The following is a 16057-nucleotide window of genomic DNA, read 5'->3' as shown; positions in this document are numbered from 1 at the left end:
AGAAACAACACAGTTCCAGCTAATCAGCAACAGGAGTGTTTTATGCTCACGGATGCATTGGTTTGTTTTGTTTTGCTGTTAAGTGAAATATCAGTAATTGTTCTCCAGAATTATATACAGTGCCTTTAGTTGTTGTACTCTTGTGACATTATGGTTGGAATAATGCAAAACTATAAATTTTGTCCTCATATTTTCTCATCCTTACCTCCAGGCCAGCAGGGGGCGACAGAGGCAGGTCCCCCAGCACCGATCGCCTCTCAGCAGACATCCAGGGCATTCTAGACGACCTGCAGTTAGAGGGCGGGGCTGAAGTACATGAAGAGGGCTCACCTAGCAGGAGGAGTGCAGGACGGCGCGCCCAAGCTCCAATCAGATCATCCCGAAGTGTCAGCCCTGCTAAACCCCACCCAGACAAAAAGAGGCAGTACGATGCAGAGGCGGTACGGCAGTACATCGCCCGGCAACAGGAGGACAGGAAACGGAGGCAGGCGGAGGAGAGGCGGAACCAGAAGGAGGCAGAGCACAAGCGGAGTCAGCGACTGCAAGAGCTCTACAGGAGGCAGAGGGAGGGAGTGGCCAAGCCCCAGGCTCCTCCCACCAATTCCACCCGTTCTTGTCTGCAGGACACATATACTAAACTATTACTGGAACACAGACTGCAGCAGGTACACACACTCACTCATACACAATCTCATACACACACACATAAACACAGACCCACACCAAATCAATTTTCCATAGTCTGGCCTAATTTTTTGTATTTGTCGAGGCTTTAAATAATAACATGTTTAATTTTTTTTATTAGCAAAAATGTATGTGTTCAAATAGTTAAACACAAACATTGTTTATTGTCATTAATGCAATAAAACTATAGGAAGTGTGCCTATTAAATATCTGGCAGTAAACCCATCAATATTAGCTCAGTTTGTTCCAGAAGCATAAAGAGAAATAAATATTTTTAAGCAGTTTGGATGTGGCCTAGAGAAATGTATGACACTTTATTTATTTATTTTTTTAATAATAATGATTATTGTGTCCGTGTGTGTGTGTAGTCGAGGCCGTTGTATCAGCCTTCTGGAGAATCAGATAAAGAAAATAAAAGGCAGGAACCTCCAAGCCCCTCCCACAGTGACCTTTCCATGTCAGAGCACGGACCACCAGCACTGACCAGGTAATTAACATAAACGCACACTGACAATTTTCAGAAACACAGTATTGAATTTTTATTAGGGCTGTCAGCATTAAAGCTTTAATGCATGCAATAAATTTGGAATCAGTAATGTGTTATTATTTTTCAAACACAGATTAATTAAACCCAACTTGCACCATAATCTGCCCTTCCCATTGCATGGATTTATTTTGTGTAGCGGTTTGCTTGTTGTGACTTGTCTGACCCAGCTATAAAATATACGTCTCTTTAATTGAGTTAAACTAGCATTGTTAGGCGGCATTTACTAGTGCCTTATAATACGGTGCACCTTTTATCTGTAAAATACGGTGCAGAAAGATTTGGTTTAAAATCTTGTCCATATCAAATTATTCTTTGAAAAAAAAAATTATAATAATAAAAAATTAATTATCTGCCAATATCATTTCAGGATCATTATGCAGTGCATCCCTAATGTATAGTGTTACTATAGGATTACAGTTTGTATTACCCATTATGTTTTTGTTTAGAGAAGAGTCCATTATTCCAACTGTAAATATGAGTGTCTGGGGCCATGCTGAGAGGTTCATACGCACACACACTGAATCCCAGACCTGCTGATCCATCTGTATGTTCAGCTCTGAGTGAGCTGTGCTGAGTGTGTGTATGTGATGGTCAGTAAATGGGGAGTTATGTAGAGTGGACCCAGTGAAACACACAGAGCAGGCCAGGCCCCCTCAATCTCCTCAATGTGACGTTGTTATATCTCCAGGCTGAGTGTCCGGCTGTCCGTCGTGAGTGTAAACATACTCCGATATGCAGTGTTATCAGCAGAGGCGGAGTCACATGACCACCCGCTCCTACCCGTTCCCATAGTACTCGTGCAGTGTTGGTGCTGGTGAGTGATGTGGGTGTGTGGATCTGCAGGTTCTGGAGTTTATACCTGAGAATTTCCCTCATTATCTGACTGCTGTCAGACTGAGAATATCCAGAGGGCTGGCGCTGTGCTGGAGTGTGGGAGGAGGCGGGCCCGGAGCGTTCTGTCTCGGGTTTAGTCCTGGACTGTGTGGTAGTTATTATTCCTCATGAGTATGTCTAAATATTGTGTATTTTATAATGGTGTTCATCGATTAAAAAAAAAAAAAAGAAAGAATTAATCACAACAGAATTCTGTGATTTAATCACTATTAATCACACTTTTTATTCCTTAAGACTTCCTAAAGCTTTTGGTAATAGGTATTTAAATGTAAATAAAAGAGTCAGCGCTAAAAACACTTAATTTGTAATATTGGTGCCAATTCCTTAAAAATTTTAATTAATCACAAGTGTATTATTTGATTAAATTATGGATAATATCATCAGTACATTTTTACTTAAAATATTTAACTGTATTTTTTGGGAAGGGGCAAAAGTAATTGTGTGGTGTGATAAACATTTTTTTTTAACTATATTATAATGTCTTGGGGTAGCTTTACCGTATTATAAGATCTCAAGGTAGTTTTGATGCTTTTTAAACTAGAATATTGTAATGTGCCGAGTTACTCAGTTTAACTGAGAGTTTTAATGGAGAAAATAAATGCTAGTGTAGCTCCATATTCTACACTCAACAGCTTGAAAGGAGGAAATGTGGCACCAGCTCTGTGTGTGTTCGTGAGAGTGTGTTTTTTTGTGTGCATGACTACGTGAGCTTGTGCTGGGCGATATGGGAAAAATCATATATCACGATATGGAATTTTTAGTATCAAGATAACGATATATATCATGATATATCACATTTAAGTATATACATTTATACATATACATGTATATAATGTATATATACATTTTAGTTATTCTTCAAAAAATATAACAGTTTAATTTAATTGCTTACTTTTTTCCAACTTTATTTCAAAGTGACATTAAACCAAACATTCACAAATGGTAATTACTACCTTTTAGGGCAGCAATATATATATATATATATATATATATATATATATATATATTGAATATATGAATATATATATGAAAATAGATGAGGTAGATGCAGTAGCTATTTTTTTTTTTCAAAAGAACAATGCGTCTCCATTGTTCAGCTCTTATGAGTTTAATAACGTAAAGCATGTCGCAAAACCATATTATGAACCTTTTTTGCGAAGATTACTTTATTATCACTTATATAAACCAAGTTTATGCAAAGTGACTACGCCAATACATTTCATCATAGCCTACTATATATATATTTGCATGAATAACTGATGAAATTATTGTAGAAATGATAGGGATCACCCGGATATTTATCGTCATATCACACAGCACTAACGAGAGTGGGCAAAAACTTAATCATAAATGAAAGGTAATATACCTTCTGAACTCTGCTGTTATATTGTGAAATAAAACACTAGATAGGAATGTAACTGTGGTTCTATAAATGCTGGACGACTGCCAGAGGGCGGCTTAGCCTAGTGGATATTCCCTTGGGCACAGCAATTGAACTGAGCAGTTATACCAAAAAATAAATGGTACCCCTACAAGGGGCTGTCACACCCAGAACACCCATCTTCCTCAGAACAACTTCTCGCACAACCCAAGCTTCACTGACCGAGTGACGACAGGCTCTGGCTGTCATCCAGCATTTATAGAACCAGAGTTACGTTCGTAACTAGTGTTTTATTTCATGCCTCCTGACCACCAGAGGGCGACTGAGGCTTTTGGATGATTTTGGATGATTAACATTGTCATGAGGGCAGCTCATCCAAAGGCAGATTCTTGGCCAAGAGCACGGATGAGGCCAGATCTGTTCAGCCAGTAGAACCTCGAAAAAAGGTACAGGAAACGAATGTGCTAATGTGTCACCAGTAGGGGTGTGCTATATCGTATCATACACGATAATATCGTCAAAATTTGTAAATATCGTGAACAATATTATACCCTAAAATATCGTGTCATGTCACCTATCACATTTCCCATTATGTATCTATTAGAGACAGATTATATCTGTCCAGTATATTTTATTTTACTTTAATCCTGGATATATAGAGATCATCACATTCTGATTCATTCATCTCACTTAGGGGTCTCCAGTATTATGTTATATGTCATAATAAAATATATATTTTTTTTTCTTGCAGTGTATAGTGTATTTTTGAAATAATGTTTTTAAAGTGTTTTGTAATATCGTCAAGAATATCGTTATCGCGAAAATACCATAAAATATCGTAATATTATTTTAGATCCATATCGCCCACCCCAGTCACCAGGCTCCATCAATTTTATGATGCGATTAATTGGCGTAAAAAAAAAAAAACTTGTCAAAGCTGACAGCCCTAGTATTTTCTTAATAAATATTGTGATGCAATGTTTTTGCTGTATTGCCCGAACCTGATATGACCCCTTCTCTATATGTACAGTCAAGCTGTGTGTGCTGTTAGTGTGCAGTTTGTATGACTACATTTTTATTATTATTTTTTTCCTCTTTCTGTGTCTGTATCCGTGTAGAGCTGAACTCGGCGTGGGTTCTCTGCCCAGCGCCGCCTCTCTGGTCCCCTCTACTGGCCAGCTCTTCTCACAACTCCTGGCGATGGAAGGGGCAGCAGCAATATCACAGCCAGTAGATCTATCTGCCACTCATACCATCCGCGCCCACCCGAGCAGAACTGCCCACGCCAGCAGGCTGAGCCGGGTCGAGGCTCTGAAGGCCAGTGCCGTGTCTCTGTCCAGCCGGATCGAGAGCGAGGCTTTGAAACTGGCTGGAGGCGGAGTCAACTACGGCGTCGACTGCAGCCGAAATGTCGGCACAGGACTGCCGCCAGTAATACCCCAGGATGATGAAGCAAACTTGATAAATTCACTCAGTCCACCAGTCAGAGAGTGCCCAGGGGGCGCCGAGGAGCCGGCTCAGAGGATCCAGAGGCTCCTCAGTGCGGGCCAGAGCGCGTTCGGTACCGACCCAGCTGAGCTACCAGGAGTGGTAAACCTGTATGGCTTCGGGTCTGCGGAGAGGAGAGAGTACACAGCTAAGCCCCGCCCATCCCCACCTAATCCTGCCCCATTATTCCCAGAGAGGGCGGAGCATCTAGATTCAAGTGGAGGCTCCATCAGCGAAGGCCTGCTGACTGAGAGCAGCCTGTCTGATGCAGAGGACCACCCAGGTGAGATTTACCTTATTCAACCATACAAGTGACTGTTGTGTAGTGGTGTAAAAAAAAATATATTGTTATGATATTGATATAAGTATCGTAATGTTTGGTGTTTCTGGCAATCCCATATTGAGTCTCAAAATCCCAATATCAAGGTTTAAATATTGGTATAAATATAAGTATATATATATATATATATTTTTTTTTTTTATGTTTATTTTTTTATTTGTTTGGGAAAAAAGGTAACTATCCAAGAAATTCCATAAACTTTCCATAAATGTTTATTGTTCATAAAAAAGCATATTGTTCTCCTTGATTATTCCATTAATTTCTGTTGTTTTAGGTTCTTGGTGGTATTATTTCAGTATTGGCATTGAGATATTTAGGCAGTTATTGTTGTACTGTAACAACATTAATAGATAGCAGTGTTTTACTGCTGTTAGATCCCATTATTATAATAACATTAAGTATAGTTACAAAGTTTTTTTTTTTTTTAATCAAAAAGTTTTAATTATTTTTTTTTATTTGCTTGCAGTATTGTAATATATCGTGATATATTGAATCAAAACCCCTGTATCATAGTGCATATCATATTGCCAAGTTCTTGCCAACACACAGCCCTACTCCTCCCTATATATATATATATATATATATGTATATATATATATATATTTCATATATTTCACACTTCTAACCACACCCCCTCTGTTTTTCCAGGTGACCCCACAGATGTCCTACTGGACCTCCCCAAACCCTCTCTGAAACTGAGTGGAGCAGATTACTGCGCCAGTCTGCAAAACGGCCCCACCTACGATCCAATCACGCGATTCCAGAGAGAGGCGGAACAGCACTCCCCCTATAGACCAGCAGCAGCACTGCAGGACAGCCGGCCGGCGTGGGGAGATCTAGCAAAGGGAAGCCCGAACAGTGTCATCAACATCTTCACCAAAAACCTGCAGAATTACAGCAGAGGTAGATTTCACTGCACTGATATTATATACATGCACGTACAGAGCATTGGCAGTGTTTGTGCTCATATCTGCTGCTAATCTGCTAATAATAAAAAATAATTTCTAGACTATTTATATTAGTTTGATAAAGGACTGGAAAATAATGACTTGTGATATTTTGTTGTTCTGAGATTTAGAGTATTAGCATAAAACAAGTATTATTAGATTGGGATTCTTGTTAAAATTAAGTACATATATATATTAAAAAATATAAATATATATATATATATATATATATATATATATATATATATTTATATTTTTTAATATATATATGTACTTCAATACATATACATATACATATATATATATATATATATATATATATTTAAATACACCACTAATATCTAAAGAAATTGTTGAATGCTGAAAATTAACGTTTAATATGTTTTGAATGCCACACACATCTGATTTTGATGTTTTAGTAAAAGAAAGTGTCTAAATAAATGTCTAAATAAATAACACACTCTCTCCTCAAACAGTGTGGAGATGAATCTCTAATAGATCTAATCATGTCGGTTTTTTAATCATGGGTACTAATTTTGTATGAACTAGAATTGTGAGAATTGTTGTTTTTGACAATTATAATTTTTTTGTGTGTAGTGCTGGATGTTGGTACAGAAAGGGGTTCTCCTGGTCTTCGTGGTGCTGGTTCTGTCTCTGGCTCGCTAAATGGCCTGGCCTATGAGGATGACTTCATTTCCTCCCGCAGCAGCAGCCAATCAGCATCGAGAAGGACTGGTGCCAGCCTCAGGTAACAACTTATCCTCATCTGAACTGAGACCAGCCCGGTTTAAACCTAACAAGATTTTTTATTTTAATCTGACGTTGAAGTGTTAACGTGTTTACAATACATACACTGTTGTTGTGGTATTAAATAATTATGTTATTTAATACCATAATTATAATATATATATATATAATATATATATATATATATATATATATATATATATATATATATATATATATATATATATATATATATATATATTTATATAATAATGTAACTGTCGGGTTAATTCTTAGGTTCTCTAATCCTTATATAATTACAAAAAAGACAGTTTAGTTTATTAAATACAGTGCCATAAATCAAATGTAGCTTTTCCCCCCCTTTTATCCAGTTAATAAATTATTAATTGAATTGTTAAGTAATTTTTAGTTGCAGCCCTGATATATAGCTCTGGAAAAAAAGAGACCACTTAAAAATTATGCGTTTTTTGGATTTTACCAAATTGAAAACCTCTGGAATACAATCAAGAGGAAGATGGAGGATCACAAGCCATCAAACCAAACTGAACTGCTGGAATTTTTGCACCAGGAGTAAAGGCATAAAGTTATCCAAAAGCAGTGTGTAAGACTGGTGGAGGAGAACATGCCAAGATGCATGAAAACTGTGATTAAAAACCAGGGTTATTCCGCCTGTGCTTTTTGGGGGTTAAGTGCCTGGCTAATGGGGCTCTCCAGCCGATAATGCTGAAGCACACGGTTCCTGCCAGTCCAGGGGATCAAGCTGGCGACCCATTATATAGCCTTCACGCCGCGCATGCCTGTAGGCAGTATTGTGTCTGTTTGAGCTGTTCTCATGTAGCCGCCAGATGGCAGTGTTGTACTGTGATTCAGTACAGCTGTGTAACCTGTAGATCCTGTGTGTGGTGTCTCTACAGTAATGGCCACAGTGCAGCAGGTGCTGATGAGAGGAGAGAAAACGGGAAGTCCTCAAAATCCTCCACCCCACTGTCATCACCACACTCAACACACTCCACCAGCAGGAAGGGTAAGAAGCACACACCCTCACCCTCACTCTAGATCTGAAAATACATCCTGGTCATATAAACGTGCTGCTGTTTCCAACATCATCAGATGTTTGTAATTTAAACATGTGCTTATGCTGCTTAGTTCCTGTTTACTTTTATTCACTATTAGCAGCATTAACTCTACTAATCAAGAATATACAAATATGAATAATGTATTATGTAATATGTACAGTACAGGCCAAAAATGTGGACACACCTTCTCTTTTTCAATGCGTTTTCTTTATTTTCATGACTATTTATATTGTAGATTCTCACTGAAGGCATCAAAACTATGAATGAACACGTGGAGTTTTATATACTGAACAAAAAAAGGTGAAATAACTGAATTTTATATTCTAGTTTCTTCAAAATAGCCACCCTTTGCTCTGATTACTGCTTTGCACACTCTTGGCATCATTCTCTCAATGAGCTTCAAGAGGTGGTCACCTGAAATGGTTTTCCAACAGTCTTGAAGGAAGGAGTTCCCAGAGGTGTTTATTATTTGTGCTCCAGCTCACCCCAAACCATCTGGATTGGGTTCAGGTCCGGTGACTGTGGAGGTCAGGTCATTTTTTATTAAGTATATAAAACTCCACATGTGTTCATTCATAGTTTTGATGCCTTCAGTGAGAATCTACAATGTAAATCACCATGAACATAAAGAAAACGCATTGAATGAGAAGATGTGTCCAAACTTTTGACCTGTTCTGTATTATGTATTGCTCCAAGCTCTATGAAATAGATTACTAACTCAGTATTGTTATTTCTCAACATTTGATGATTTGTTATAGCCATATATAACAGCTTAACACTGCAATATTTTATTATATCAGGAAAACGCTTATTATGATTCACTAAAGGCTTTTCTGAGCATATTGAGGATATCCGTGGTTAAAGACCACTGGTCAACTAACGAAACATTTCAGCGCAGAGTTTCTAACTAGTCATTTTTAATTGGTTAACTGTGCATATAATGCAACATTATTTTAAAAGCCATTTTTAAGAAGCTACTGCTGTAGAACTGTAGTGAAAGTGATTTATCAGCATTTCTTTTTATTTATTTGTTTGTTTTATTTTACAATAAAATTTGTTAGTAACTAGGGGTGTGACGAGATCTTGTGCCACAAGAACTCACGAGCATTAAAATGGCATGATGTATTAAACTGCAAAGAGATATGGAATTGGTCATAGGTTGCCAGGTGAATACAGAACCCTCACTGGGGTATTCTAACAGTAGTGGCGTGGTTTAAAGAGACTCGTTTGAGATCATACAGGAGAAAAGTTGCTGTGTTTATAAATTATGTATGATTTATCATAGAGGTGTGCCATATCGTATTGTAAGCGATAATATTGCCAACATTTTTATACCCTAAATATATTGTGCCATGACACCCACCCCTAATTATCACACCAGGGTACTACTTTTTTTTTTTTTTTTTTTTTTTTTTTTTACTGTTTTTAACACAAAAAAAAAACAGTTCTCTTTTTTTATTATATATCTACTAAATACATATTATATCTGTCCAGTATCATTTATTTTATTTTAATCATGGATATATGGGGATATTTGGAGTGCATTATTATCAGAATCATGACATTCTGGATCATTGACATCTGTTACATATCTGATCAAATTCTTGTATTTGTAATATCTCAGGTAGGGGTGTGACATAAATCGTATGCAATAATAAAATAAAATTTTGTTGCAGTAGTGTATTCCTGAAAAAAAAAAATCATTAATTTATGTCGCCAAGAGTATTGTTATTGCAAAAATACCATGAAATATTGTGATATTATTTTAGGGCCAAATCGCCCACCCCTAATTTATCATATGCATATGCATCAGTCTCCATTGCTCCACCAGCCGCTTGCGTTCAGTAAAACTGAGCCGGATCCTCTTTTAGAGGATGTACGTGTGATGTAAGTACGTAAAGACGCGTGACGTGGCCAGAAAAAGAACTCCCGCGAAAAGTTTTTATATTCAGTTTTTTTAACTGAATATATTTATAGGCTTAGCAGGAATGATCGTTTCAGCACACTGGTACTATTAAACACAATATTTTGTCCCTTCTCCACTCAGAAATGCTTCTACTTTCAGTTTAGAAACTAAATAAAATCTCGTCTAGTTCTCTTATTGCGTCTCGTCTCATCTTTTAGGATTAGTGTCTCGTCATACATCTAGTAGTAACAATAGTGGAATTCACTGTATAAATCACTCTTTATTGAGAAATGTTAAAATGTCAATAATACAATCTCTTTAATACTTGTTGTCTTTGACTGTTCATGACCTGTTGCAGGATCAGAGAGGAGCCAAGAGCGCCCCCCGGTGGACGGTCAGAGGAGTGCGTCCCGTCCCGTCTCTGAGCTGCAGTGGAACGGGGTGAAACAGAGCCCCTCCCCTAACGGTTCTCCCCGAGGGTCTCAGAGAAGCGCAGACACAGGCAGCACTGCAGGGGGCGCCTCAGTCCACTCCACTCACAGGTGAGTCAGTCCGTACAGTAAGAGTTACGACCTGCAGAAATTTCTCTCTCAGCTGTTAATGAGACCGGGGTCTACTGGTGGAATCACACTGGGGTATGATAGAGGATCTGTTTTGGAGAGTGAAGATGAGGCACCACTAATATCCCTGATAATCATTTCACACCGGATACACCAGGCTGTATTTTTAAAATGAGCTGTTAACATGAGTGGTGGGTAGATTATTGTTGTGCAATATTAATAAACGCTTATTATATTTGGCTCCAATTGGTGTGTATATATATATATATATTGTGCTTTAAAACATTAAAGCACCACTTAACATTAAACCATTTAGTTTTTTTTATTAATAGCAAAAATGATTTTTTTTTTTTTTTAAGTAATAAAACAAACCGGTCATGCTTAAAATTTTATGAACATTTCCTAACCTTAATAAACACTTTTATGGTAGTAATTTCTGCCTCTGCAGCACCCTCTCAGGTTCAACTGTGCTATAGGCGAGGATGATGTTTCTGTGTACTTTGGTACAATACAACATCACAATATGCAAATCAGTCAATCAATAATATTGCTGACGCCCAGCTCAGCCAATCGGCTCTCCCTCCTGCCCCGCCTCTAAACCCATACATCATCCAGTGCCCCTCCCAAACTTCCCCTCCCAATTTTTTTCCCTTTTTTTTTAATTTGAGCTGAGGGTGTAGTCAGTAAAAACATACGGTCATAAAAAACCTGGATAAGTGAATGGAAGTTGAAAATAGAAATTTTCAAGCCTGGATAAGTTTTGGAAAAATAAAAATACCCAGAAAGGTTTGGAAAAGTCATGGAAATTTGGTTTGCAAATCTTTGTGTTTCCGTTTATCAATGGAGATTTTTTTTTTTTTTTTGAGCTAACAAAATATGTCAGTTCAGAGTTAATTCAGTTATTTAACCCTACACTGGGTCTAACACACATGTTGTTATTATTAAAGATTGTGTGTCAGATTTATATTAGACTTATTAGAATCAGTTTTGATTATAGTTTTAGTTGATTTATGTTTTTTTTTTTTGTCCATGTCTGCATTGTTTTAAAAACCGTATGGTCATGAAAATGTGCCTTGAAGGCATGAAAAAGTCATGGAAATGTATTGGTTAAAAGGTGTATGAACCCTGAATCAGAGGTGGATCATTACAGGTACTTTACTTTAAAAGTACAGAGTAAAAAAATAAAATCCTGTATAAAAAGTAAAGATGCATCAAGATGCTCAATAATTGTTTTATAATTGTATTACAGCTTCTAAATTGTAATCAAATCCACTCGTTAGGTGCCTAGAGATTCCCAACCCTAATAAACTTCCCCCTGAGTAATGGTCTCCCTAAGTGAGCCCGGACTGCAGTCGTGAAACTAAAGCCAGGTAAATTAGGGAGGCGGGGTCCAGGCAGGGGGATGTTTGAACTGGTGGGAGACTGGTGCTGATCCAGTTTAGCCTCATTACTGAAATGCCACACTGGAGCCTGGTATCACTGTGCCAGCAGGAACACAGGGGCTGCTGTCGCCCATCCACACTGAAGTGTGCAGAACAGTGTGCTGAGAGAACTGAGAGGGGGAGGGGGGGGTGGGGGTCAGGTGGTGGGCACACACACACACTCCCCACACACGCACACACACAGTCCTCAGTCACACACAGGCTCTTTTGTTTGCCGTGCGGTCTCTGAGGTACCCGTGCGGTGCGGGTTTGGGCTGGTTGCCCGGGAGATGTATTTCTCTAGTGGTGCTTCTGAAGCTCAAGTAGCAGATTCTCTTCATACCTTCCAGCCTATCACTCTGTGTGTGTGTCTGTGTGTGTTTTGCTATCTTTGTTAGGACCAGAAGTCCTCACAAGCATAGTGATATGTCCTCATTTTGGGCTTGCAAAGACATTTTTTTTATTTGATTTTTAAACAAACATTGGTACTTTTAAATAGACAATCCAAAATAGTAAAATTACTTAATTTTGGTACTTTTGTAGTGTCGCATTAATTAACTACAGTAATTAATGTGATTGGACAGTCCTCACATTAACAGAAAAACCAACATGCGTGTGGTCAGACACATTTTTCAAGGATTCTGACTTTTGGCTTTTAGGTAAATTACAGGGAGCTGAGTCACACTTTCGTCTCTTATTAAATAATAGAAGAAGAAAGAAAGGTGTGTTGTGTTGAAATGAGTGTAGAATGTGGGCGCATCATGCTACAGTACACAAACATTATGCTGGTGACTCTTGTATCTACTGTAACTGTAGATTAACTGTAGATTAACTGTAGATTAAGGGAGTTAGATTTGGACGGAATAAAAAGAGTCATAAGAATTGAGCTCTATATGTGTTAATGGTATATTTCTGTCCTGGCAGTGCGGTTTCTGAGCACCAGCGGTCTCCCAGAAGTCCTGCGGGGTCTCCTGCCGGGTCCCCAAGAGTCTCCCCACCCACTGGCTCCTCACACACCTCCTCACCCAGACCTTCCAGCATCAGGGACACTGGACTCAGTGCTGCTGCTGAAACTGGGCCTGGTTTGGAGACGGGCACCTCCAGAGTTCCGAGCAGGAGTGCAGGTATAAGCGTCAGGTTCTATTGGGGGAGGGGCTTAAGAAATATCACAATATTTCAGGGTATTTTTGTGATGATAATATTCTAATATTCTTGAAGAGTTTATAAAATAAAATATTAGCATTTTATTTATAGTATACATTTAAACAACAGCAACTCTGTTGCTACCCAGATAAGATAGTTAGGACTGGGTATCGCTTTAAAATTTTCGATACTGGTACCAAACCCAAAAAGTACTTTTTCAGTAACTTTTTCAAAATCATAACCAAAAAATACAAAAGTTGTATACGGTGCGAGTGAGAGGATAAGAGGAAGACGGGGCAAGTAAGTAAGAGAGAGCGAGGGGTAGAGAGAAGAGGCACTCTCCGTGTTTCAAAAGTATCGAAAACGAGCACCATATATATATATATTTTTTTTTTTTACCTTTCAGTCTAAAAAATATATTTTAGTACCAAGACATTTTGGTCTGAGCCTTTTTGGTATTGGATTTCGACACCCAGCCCTAATGACAGTATAAAAAAATGTAGCACAACCAAATAATCCATCTGTGTAAAAAGTCTATCTGTAATAATGGGCTCTCCTTGATAAAAAAAAAAACAATAATAATGTGTAATATTGAGGTCAGTAAAAATGAATAAGGTTATGTCCATATTGTGTCAGACCTATTTAATGTGTATATGCGTTATTTTGAATTAGCATGTTAAATAAGCTGTCCCTGATCGTGTGTATTGTGTGTATCTTCCAGCTGCTGTGGAGCTGCAGTTTGCGCCGGGTGTGCTGCAGCAGCGTCTGAGTGCGGAGCTGAGTTATATAGATTCTGTGGAGGAGTCGGTCCGGCAGCTGGGGGATGTGGAGCGAGTCCGAGCGGTATCTCTCGCCCAGCAGGAGACCGTCGCTCTCGCCCAGATACTGAAGGTCAGATCGATCACTGCACAATTCAGTCACTCACACTGCAGTTTCTGATTTATTAACTTCAGAGATGATGTGCAAATCCACTATTACTCAATATTACATGTAAGAAAAACAGGGCTTTTATTGTCATTTAATCTATGTACAAGCACACAACAACAAAATTATGTTTGTCCAGAACTAGCATGAAGGAAAAAAAAACAGTACAACATTGACAACATAAAGTGCAAACATGCAACAAATTGTTCAACATAGAACTGGAACACTACAACGAATATGAAAACCTCAGTAGAGTTTTTGGTGAGGATAAGGTGCAGAGAGATGTGCTGTGTGAGGGATGAGTGGGGTCCTCCACAATGCTGGTGGCTTTGCGAATGCAGAGTGTGATGTAAATGGCTGTGATGGAGGGGAGAGAGAGACTTCAATTAATTAATTTGGCTCTGGCTTGGCTTACAAAACTAGTACTTATAGACTTTTAGTAATGGATACTTTAATACAGCCAGAACTGAGTCGTACAAAACAAACCAGGACAAACGGTTTACTAGGAATACCTATAACCTGCAATGTAGAGATAACTGCACAGAACCTGTGAAAAAGAACATGAACACACACTCTTCAGCTAGGAACTGGTTATTTCAATTGTCAGTGACCTGCTGTGTGTTTTATGTAGTTATTATGGTCCGCCTGAGTCTGACCCTGACTGTTGACCTCTGCAGGCTCAGCAGCAGAGGCAGGAGAGGGAGCTGCAGCTGCTGAGGCTGAAGGCGGAGCAGGAAGCACTGGAGACTCAGAGACAGTTACAGGAGAGCCGAGAGAGAGCTGCGCAGGTAAACCGTCTGTCTGTGTGCACTGTTACTGTTATAAACACATACAGTATGCTCACTACTACTGCTCACTGCATGTTTTTGAGTGGTGGCACTGAGGGAGCTAGTTGAGTGAAAAGCATCTTTGTCCTAGACAAGCACAAGCAATGTTTATTATATACTAGTGTACGTTACAGTACAGGGGTAGCATATCATCACTGTCCAATAAAAAAAGGTATCTCTAAAGCAGTTATATTTAGTGATGGGAGTAACGGCATTGAAATAAACGGCGTTACTAATGCCATTACTTTTTTTTACAGTAACAAGTAATGTAACTAATTACTGTCACTATAACGCCGTTACCATTTCCGACACCCCGTTACTGCACGTTAGAGGTCTGTACTCCCACGGAAGTCTCGCGGGACCTGTCAGAATATCTTGCGGCGCGGGACAGAAGTGAATTGTTATTGGCGGGAGCGGAAGTTTAATCAATCCAGGCGATGTGGGAGCGGGACCACATTAACATGTGGTCCCGCTCCCACAATTTGATAAATAATTAAGAAAGTTATAATAATCACGCAATGATTCCTATGCAAGCAACAAAAAACCCTCAAGAAAAATCTCAATGCGGAGGATGGACCGACACACATACACACACACACGCACACACACATACCGATGAGAGATTTTCAGCATCTCCTATTCACGCGTTTGGACTGTAGTAAGAAACGTGACAGCAGTATTTAGCGCTGAATTTCTGTTTTAATAAATACATAAGTAAATTTGAAGCACTAAATGTAATTAAGGACCGCGGGGCGGGAGCTGCAGAAATGTGTATGTGGCTGGCGGGCGCGGGATTGAAAGAAGCGATTTTTGGCGGGAGCGGGCGGTAACGGGACAAAAACATGCAGTAGCAGGTTTAAAAAAGCAGTCCTGCGCAGACCTCTACCTGTTACTTTAACTGCTCAAGTAACTTTTTTTTTTTATTTCGCGCATACAGACAAAGGCGCAAGTGTGTGTGTGTGTGTGTGTGTGCGTTGTGCGTGTGTGTGAGTCACAAGGGAGGAGGGGAGCATGAGATAACTGCTTAAGCAATGATTGTTGTCTTTGCTGTCGTGCACTCTACTCATCTGGCTTATGAAACACGCTCTGAGAAGGTGGGGGCTGGGGGTTACGGGGGCAAGTAACACAAAAGTAGCTCAATAGTTACATTTTCTGGTAACTACTTACTTTTA

General features: G+C 38.9%; 1 protein-coding gene across 3 annotated transcripts in view; it reads left to right on the top strand.

Annotated features, from left to right (window-relative positions):
• cep350 (centrosomal protein 350) overlaps positions 1 to 16057 on the top strand; it is a 69523-nt gene that overhangs the window by 18673 nt on the left and 34793 nt on the right. For all 3 annotated transcript variants that reach the window (XM_022670827.2, XM_022670828.2, XM_022670826.2), the window contains exons 12-21: positions 212 to 665; positions 1053 to 1171; positions 4625 to 5277; positions 5983 to 6237; positions 6879 to 7029; positions 7943 to 8052; positions 10369 to 10552; positions 12916 to 13115; positions 13856 to 14025; positions 14736 to 14846. In XM_022670827.2, coding sequence (XP_022526548.2) covers positions 212 to 665; positions 1053 to 1171; positions 4625 to 5277; positions 5983 to 6237; positions 6879 to 7029; positions 7943 to 8052; positions 10369 to 10552; positions 12916 to 13115; positions 13856 to 14025; positions 14736 to 14846 — 2407 coding nt within the window. The remainder of the gene's footprint in view (positions 1 to 211; positions 666 to 1052; positions 1172 to 4624; positions 5278 to 5982; positions 6238 to 6878; positions 7030 to 7942; positions 8053 to 10368; positions 10553 to 12915; positions 13116 to 13855; positions 14026 to 14735; positions 14847 to 16057) is intronic.

The sequence above is a fragment of the Astyanax mexicanus genome, chromosome 12 (genome assembly GCF_023375975.1).
Source record: "Astyanax mexicanus isolate ESR-SI-001 chromosome 12, AstMex3_surface, whole genome shotgun sequence".
NCBI lineage: Eukaryota > Metazoa > Chordata > Actinopteri > Characiformes > Acestrorhamphidae > Astyanax > Astyanax mexicanus.
Note: the sequence above shows the minus strand (reverse complement) of the source record. Positions and strands in the feature narration are given on the sequence as shown.